At 45.6% G+C, this 8,710-nt stretch overlaps 1 protein-coding gene across 1 annotated transcript in view; it reads left to right on the top strand.

The window, feature by feature from the left end:
* Positions 1 to 236: 236 nt before the first annotated feature.
* Positions 237 to 8,710, top strand: part of CUBN (cubilin) — a 256,038-nt gene continuing 247,564 nt past the window's right edge. Inside the window, exons 1-2 of the mRNA XM_069729494.1 lie at positions 237 to 396; positions 636 to 765. Coding sequence (XP_069585595.1) covers positions 275 to 396; positions 636 to 765 — 252 coding nt within the window. The 5' untranslated portion in view covers positions 237 to 274. The remainder of the gene's footprint in view (positions 397 to 635; positions 766 to 8,710) is intronic.

Raw genomic sequence — 8,710 nt, 5'->3', positions numbered from 1 at the left:
TTGCATTTCCTTGGATTTTTCTTTTGTTGCAAAGGTCATGAAGCTGATGGATAACAGACCTGAAGCATTCAGGTGTTTGATGTGTAACTAGTCAGCCCTTTGTCCCTTTCCATTACCCGCAGTGAAGAATTAATATGAATGAAGAGCTTGCGTCAACTATTTTCTGCAAGTTACGTGGGAATGATCAGATCCACAAGGTCAAAGTGCAGCTCTTTATAAACCTCCAAGACATCTTCTATTTTGACAGCTCTGCCTGGAGGGAGCCAGCAGCACCATGCTTTCTGCAGACCGGGTCCACAGGCACCTGATAGCGGCATTATTAATATTTTCTGGACTAATATGTCAACTGGGAGAACCTGTGAAAACAAGAGAGAAAAGAGATGTAAATACTGACCAGTAAGTGATGAAGATTGGATTCATATGTAATCTATATAGCCATTGAATCAAATCTCCTATGTGTGTATGCTGGGCAGATTTACAACCTCTATTGTTTTCTGGTATCAGCCATTTCTGACTAGGTAGAGCATGACCTATATTTTTCCTGATAATATTCCTTCATAATCAGAGCAAGACTTCTCTTTAGGACGATTGCACTTTGGAGTGATTTATATTTTAGATTTTTTTTTCTGCTTTAGGCCCCGAATGTCTTCTGAAAATGGAAATTTAATATTTTCCGTAAGCCAAAGCAAAAGTATTGAATTCAAAACTAGTTCCTATGGGAAAATTAAAATGAATGATGATGACCTGACAGAACTTCTGACCCAGGTAACATTATGATAATTTTATGTATATAGCTCCAACATATTCCACAGCACTTTACAATTAATAATATGATGTCTACATTATAATTAGCGGATGTGTTGGGCGCTCTATCTCATTGCAATAGACATTTCTGTACTTTGGTTGATGCTGTAAGATGCACTGCGGCGCCCTTTATGGGGTCTCATACTTTTGGTGACTTTGTCATGATGGTGGCGTGTTTCGCCCTGATATGGAGGTACTGTTGTTGGCTCTCTTACGGTGGTACTATGTTTCGCACTGTTATGGAGGTACTCTGGACGATACTGTCATTGGGTCAGGTGGAGGCATTATTACTAGGGCACTATAATGGGCTCTGCTGCTGGAACCCTTTGGGAGAAATCTGAAGAAAGTTTTTTTTCATTGTGTAATAAGAACTTATATAATAAATATACTTTTCATATCAATTCCTGTCATTTTTTTATGATCTTTGCTTGCTGTAAAAAAAAAAAAGTATGTGATGGACACGCCGGTGGTGCTCGGCTTGTTATGTTTGCATTACTGTTGTGAGAGTCGTGTTTTGTATCACATCTTACATGTCTGATTCCAGGCTCGGACTGGCCCATAGGGTAACAGAGGAATCCCCCGGTGGGCCCCTGTGCAGACCTGGGCCCCAGCCTCACTGTATGGGCAGTACTTGGCATAATTCACTCTGTACAGAGAAAAACAGCATCTCATCATTAATCAAACTACCCAGTTTATTATTATATGGAGATATAGATAAATTTGTGAACGAGGGTAGTGTAATATTTGTATGCAGGTGAAAAGTGCCCCCCAAAGTCAATGTTACTGGTGGGCCCTTAGCACCCCCAGTCCGACACTGTCTGATTCTTAGAATCTCCAGAGCACGGTGTCAAGAATAAAAATCTTCAGACCATAACCTGCGGACAATAAACTGCAGACCTTGGGCTCGGGGCTCTTTTACTGAACCTTTCAGTGATTAGATTAGATCATAATTTATTCAGATGATCTCTAGTAGGTTCTACATGCTGTAATTATCGTTTTATAACTTTCACGTGTAAACACATCGATCAGCTGGCAGCAGGTAAAATGCCAGATAGTGTCAGCCTTATCGTTGTACTCCACATCTGTCACTAATGCTTCTATAAACAATCGCTCACTCCTGATTGTATCACTCCCCACTCACATTTGCTGAGTAGCCCACGGTCTGTATTACTCAGCAGAGACATTGTAAAATGTCCTAGCCGAGTAAGCAGCTGAGGCTGTGCAGGTGCAGAAGAGAGGAGTCGGCTGCCAGAAGCAGCTGGACACCCCGTAGAGAAGGCAGAGATGGTTCATTACCATGTCTGCCTTCCTGATCGATGTATACACAACACTGAATGAGCAATATGTATATAGTATAGGAAGCACTACGGGCCCGCTCACATGAGTGGATAACTCGGATGAATGCTATGTGATGCAAATGGCTTCCCTAACTGCATCAGGTGCATCCATTCAAGTCTATGGATACATGTAAAACATTGGACTGTCTGATTTACGTGGACACAGACAACGGAGAAGATGGAGAAATTAAGTTCTCCCGTCTTCTCCACACCTGTGATATGATTCTCTCTTGCAAGAGAATCGGATAAACTGATACTCTTAAAACTAAGGTCAAAATAAGCACAGAAAAGTACCGAGGCCGAGAAAGGCTGAAGCCTTGCCCCCTAAATAGATGCATATATGACAACACAGAACACCATGGAATACGAAGAACATCAAGAGGGTAGAATGAAACCAAAAAATCATTTATTGAATCAGAAATACATACAAAAAATACTAGCCAGATAATTAAGGCATCAAAAAGAAGAGGGGAATAAGTACAAGAGACATGCTGGCACAGCACGAGGAACAGCTAGTACGAATAATAAAATCGCCAGAGGTGCGGAAAACAAACCCCAATCAGGTGGCTACATATGAAGCCATCACAACAATAGGTATGGATCAAGGGACTGCCAGTAAGTACCGTGGACTATACCCTATAGAACAAGCCCCCCAAAAAAACCAACGTATCCCGGAGATTGTTTAAAGCTCACCCATAGTAGTTGGCATGAAGTGTAGGTCCTCCCGCTGAGACCCCTTGACGCGCGTTTCGCGTAGATGCTTCTTCAAGAAGGGGAATGTCATATGTTGTGTCCCAAGGGTTTAAATAGTACAGCCCCCAACTGCCAGTAGGTGCAGCGCACGCGTCCCGGAAACCGCGCACCGGAAGTCACTTCCTCTCCCCGCGGCCGTCAGGGCTGTGTGCGCATGTGGACACAAGATGTGCCCAGTGACGTCAATGGGCATGCGCACATCGCTGTTATGATACGGTGGTCTTGGAGCAACATGGAACGAGCTCTGAAGGAAGTGGTAACTGTACTGACCGCAGTCCCTAAGCTCAACACAACACTAGAAGTAGCCGTGGAATGCTCCTAACTCTCCCTAGGCATCTCGTCACAGCCTAAGAGCTAACTACCCCTAAAGAAAGAAGCAGGAAAACTATCTTGCCTCAGAGAAAATCCCCAAAGGATAGATTAGCCCCCCACAAATAATGACTGTGAGTGGAGAGGGAAAAGACATACACAGAATGAAACCAGGATGAGCACAGGAGGCCAGTCTAGCTAAATAGATAGGACAGGATGGAATACTGTGCGGTCAGTATAAAACACTACAAAAATCCACGCAGAGTTTACAAAAAATCTCCACACCTGACTAAAGGTGTGGAGGGTAAATCTGCTTCCCAGAGCTTCCAGCAAGACAGAATTAATTCATACTGATAAGCTGGACAAACATAGAAAGCACTGAATGGATAAGTCCACAATCTATGGACAGAAAAGAGCAAGCAAAAACTTAGCTTAGCTGAACTGGTCAGGATAACAGGGAACTTCAAAGAGATGTGAATCCAACCAGGAACCATTTACAAGTGGCACTGGCTGAAGAAAGAGACAGACCTAAATAGCAGAGCAGAAGAGAAGATAAGTGGAGGCAGCTGATGACAGCTAACTCCAAGGAGCAGCCATACCACTAGAAACCACAAGAGGGAGCCCAAGAGCAGAACTCACAAAAGTGCCACTTACAACCACCGGAGGGAGCCCAAGAGCGGAATTCACAACACATCGCCTCGTGTGATAGCCGCAGAGACAGGCGGGCGATGCACAGATTACAGTGCGAGTGCGTACTCCAGCAGCCATGTTATCGAAGACCAAGACAGCGGTCATAACTCAGTGGGCCATGACGAAAGGACAATGCAATATGAAAGTGGGACCATCGAGGAGTTGTATATTAGTGAAAGTGTGCGTGCTGAAAGAGGACACTGAAGGGTAAATAAAACAGATGAGAAAAAAGGCATATACAGCCAATATAGGTAAAGCTGGAGAAATAAGGTGCATTTAGTGCCTAAAGTGCATATGTTTTAAAGTGACAGAGTGCCAAAAGAAACATAATGTATTCCTGCAAAGATACATCATGATATGCAATATTCTCTATATGTTGGTAAACACCAACATGTGAAGTCCATTTTGGTTGTCCCAAAGTCATCAGATCGCAGTCCTGTTCAGTCGTCACATATAGCAGGTGGAAGGCGGTGACGTCACCGAGAGGCGTGCGCCAATTCGTGAGGCATGTAAACATACAATCACTAAAAACTAAAAAACAACACAACAGTTAGAACAATGAAGTTAAAAAATAGGGTGGGGGAACTGAACACTTAAAAATAACTGAAGAGAGCAGAGAGTCTGTAGCAAAGCGGACAAGGACAAAGGGGAACAGATGAAATCCTGATATGCAGGGACCAACAGGGCAGACCACTACAGGAAGGGGCAAAGGAAAGCTTCTCGTTAAGTCCCTTAGGGGTCATGGTGTTAAGGGTGACAATCCACCTGTAATCACGTTGTGCTAGAATTTGATTAAGGTTGCCACCCCTGATTCCACCATGGATCCTGTCAATCCCCCTCACCTTCAAGCCGCTGGGATCAGATCCGTGAAAGGACCTGAAATGTCTCGGTAGTGTCTTAAGGGACGCCAAAGCCTCGGCATCCACATCATCTCTGGCGGCCATAATATCCCGCACATGCTCTCGCATCTGTTGTGAATTCTGTTGTCGAGCTCCCTCCTGTGGTCGTGAATGGTACTTCGGCGAGTTCTGTCTATGGGCTCCCTCTGGTGGCTATGAGTGAAGCTGCTGCTTCTGAGGTTCCTTACACAGGTGACGTGGTTTATCCTTTGGTTGGCTGCTCTATTTAACTCCTCTCAGATCGTTACTCCATGCCAGCTGTCAATGTTTTTGCATTGGTTCAGTTCGCTCCTGGATCTCTGGTGACCTGCCTTCTCCTGCAGAAGCTAGTTCCTGATAGTCTTTATTTGTTCACTGTTTTCTTGTCCAGCTGGTTATCATGATTTTGTCTTGCTAGCTGGAAACTCTGGGATGCAGAGTGGTCCTTTTTGCACACTCTGCGTTGTCTTTTGTAGGTTTTTGTGCTGATCGCAAAGTTACCTTTCCTATCCTCTGTCTATTTAGTAAGTCTGGCCTCCCTTTGCTGAAACTTGTTTCATTTCTGCGTTTGTGACTTTCATCTTTACTCACAGTCAATATGTGTGGGGGGCTTCCTTTACCTTTGGGGAATTTCTCTGAGGCAAGGTAGGCTTTATTTTCTATCTCTAGGGCTAGATAGTTCTTAGGCTGTGACGAGGCGCCTAGGTCTGGTCAGGAGCGCTCCACGGCTATTTCTAGTGTGTGTGATAGGATTAGGGCTTGCGGTCAGCAGAGCTCCCACTGTCATGATCCCAATGGCAGGGGATCACAAAAAGGACAAGCACAGATACAAACAAGCTCTAGGGCGATGGAACCTGAGCTGACCGCGACCCTGAACCTAACACACAAATAAAAGTAGCCGGGGAACGTGCCTACGATGATCCTAGACGTCTCGCTCCAGCCGAAGATCTAACTTCCCCTATCAGAAGAAACACAGACCTCTCTTGCCTCCAGAGAAATACCCCACAGCAAATAGCAGCCCCCCACATATAATGACGGTGAAATGAGAGGAAAGCACATACGTAGTATGAAAACAGTTTCAGCAAAATGAGGCCCGCTAAAGCTAGATAGCAGAGGATACAAAAGTGAACTGCGCGGTCAGCGAAAAACCCTTCAAAAAAACCATCCTGAAATTACTTGAACTCATGTGCCAACTCATGGCACATGAAAAGCAATTTCAGCCCACTAGAGCAACCAGCAGCAGAGAATCACATATCTGCAGGCTGGACCAAAAACCAAATTAAGCAAAACACCAAACAGGAAAATCCAAACTTAGCTTGTCCAGAAGGTTCTAGGAGCAGGGAGCAGAGGTAACAAGACACACTGGATACATTGATAACCGGCGAGGAAATGCCAGCAAAGCCAGGTTAAATAGGAAACTCCCATATGCTGATGGAACAGGTGGAACCCAGAAACCCAGGAAAGACAAGTCACCCAGTACCATCAGTAACCACCAGAGGGAGCCCAAAAACAGAACTCACAACAGTACCCCCCCCTTGAGGAGGGGTCACCGAACCCTCACGAGAACCACCAGGGCGCCCAGGATGAGCCCTATGAAAAGCGCGAACCAAATCCTCAGCATGAACATCCGAGGCAACCACCCAAGAATTATCCTCCTGACCATAACCCTTCCACTTGACCAAATACTGGAGTTTCCGTCTGGAAACACGAGAATCCAAGATCTTCTCCACAACATACTCCAATTCTCCCTCCACCAGCACTGGAGCAGGAGGCTCAAGAGAAGGAACAACAGGTACCTTATACTTCCGCAACAACGACCGATGAAACACATTATGAATAGCAAACGATGCCGGGAGATCCAAACGAAACGACACAGGGTTAAGAATTTCCAAGATCCTATAGGGACCGATGAACCGAGGCTTGAACTTAGGAGAAGAGACCTTCATAGGAACAAAACGAGAAGAGAACCACACCAAGTCACCAACAAGAAGTCGAGGACCCACGCGGCGACGGCGATTAGCAAACTGCTGAGCCTTCTCCTGGGACAACTTCAAATTGTCCACCACATGACTCCAAATCCGATGCAACCTATCCACCACCATGTCCACTCCAGGACAATCAGAAGGTTCCACCTGACCAGAGGAAAAACGAGGATGAAACCCCGAATTACAAAAGAAAGGAGAAACCAAGGTAGCAGAACTAGCCCGATTATTAAGCGCAAACTCGGCCAGCGGCAAAAAGGTAACCCAGTCATCCTGATCAGCAGAAACAAAACACCTTAAATAAGTTTCCAAGGTCTGATTAGTTCGTTCAGTCTGGCCATTCGTCTGAGGATGGAATGCAGACGAAAAGGACAAATCAATGCCCATCTTAGCACAGAAAGTCCGCCAAAATCTAGACACAAACTGGGATCCCCTGTCAGAAACGATGTTCTCAGGAATCCCATGCAAACGAACCACATTCTGAAAAAACAGAGGGACCAACTCAGAGGAGGAAGGCAACTTAGGCAAGGGTACCAGATGAACCATTTTAGAAAAGCGATCACACACAACCCAGATGACGGACATTTTTTGAGAGACAGGGAGATCCGAAATAAAGTCCATGGAAATGTGCGTCCAAGGCCTCTTCGGGATAGGCAAAGGTGACAACAATCCACTGGCCCGAGAACAGCAAGGCTTAGCCCGAGCACAAACCTCACAAGACTGCACAAAAGAACGCACATCCCTCGACAAGGAAGGCCACCAAAAAGACCTGGCCACCAAGTCTCTAGTACCAAATATTCCAGGATGACCTGCCAACGCAGAAGAATGGACCTCGGAGATGACTCTACTGGTCCAATTATCCGGAACAAACAGTCTCTCAGGCGGACAACGATCAGGTTTAGCCACCTGAAACTCCTGCAAAGCACGTCGCAAGTCTGGGGAGACAGCAGACAAAATCACCCCATCCCTAAGGATACCAGAGGGCTCAGAATTTCCAAGGGAGTCAGGCACAAAACTCCTAGAAAGAGCATCCGCCTTCACATTCTTTGAACCTGGCAGGTATGAAACCACAAAATTGAAACGAGAGAAAAACAGTGACCAACGAGCCTGTCTAGGATTCAGACGCCTGGCAGACTCAAGGTAAATCAAATTTTTGTGATCAGTCAAGACCACCACACGATGTCTAGCACCCTCTAGCCAATGACGCCACTCCTCAAATGCCCACTTCATGGACAAAAGTTCCCGATTACCAACATCATAATTCCGCTCAGCCGGCGAAAACTTTCTAGAAAAAAACGCGCATGGCTTCATCACTGAGCCATCGGAGCTTCTCTGTGACAAAACCGCCCCCGCTCCAATCTCGGAAGCATCAACCTCAACCTGAAAAGGGAGCGAAACATCTGGCTGACGCAACACAGGAGCAGAAGAAAACCGGCGCTTAAGTTCCTGAAAGGCCTCCACAGCCGCAGGAGACCAATTAGCAACATCAGCACCCTTCTTAGTCAAATCCGTCAAAGGCTTAACAACACTAGAAAAATTAGTTATAAAACGACGATAGAAATTAGCAAAGCCCAAGAACTTCTGTAGACTCTTAAGAGATGTAGGCTGCGTCCAGTCACAAATAGCCTGAACCTTGACGGGATCCATCTCAATAGTAGAAGGGGAAAAAATATACCCCAAGAAAGAAATCTTCTGGACTTAATTCTATCACATTGCATTATCTCAGGTGACGGTTCAGACGACACCGCCAAATGATGCACAGGTTTGCGCTCCCGTAAACGCCGATCAATCTGAACAGCCATAGTCATAGACTCATTCAGACCAGCAGGCGCAGGGAACCCCACCATAACATCTTTAATGGCCTCAGAAAGGCCATCTCTAAACTTTGCAGCCAGAGCGCACTCATTCCACTGAGTAAGTACCGACCACTTCCGAAATTTTTGACAATAAATTTCTG

The sequence above is a fragment of the Ranitomeya imitator genome, chromosome 6 (genome assembly GCF_032444005.1).
Source record: "Ranitomeya imitator isolate aRanImi1 chromosome 6, aRanImi1.pri, whole genome shotgun sequence".
NCBI lineage: Eukaryota > Metazoa > Chordata > Amphibia > Anura > Dendrobatidae > Ranitomeya > Ranitomeya imitator.
This window is presented reverse-complemented; position numbering and strand designations above follow the sequence as displayed.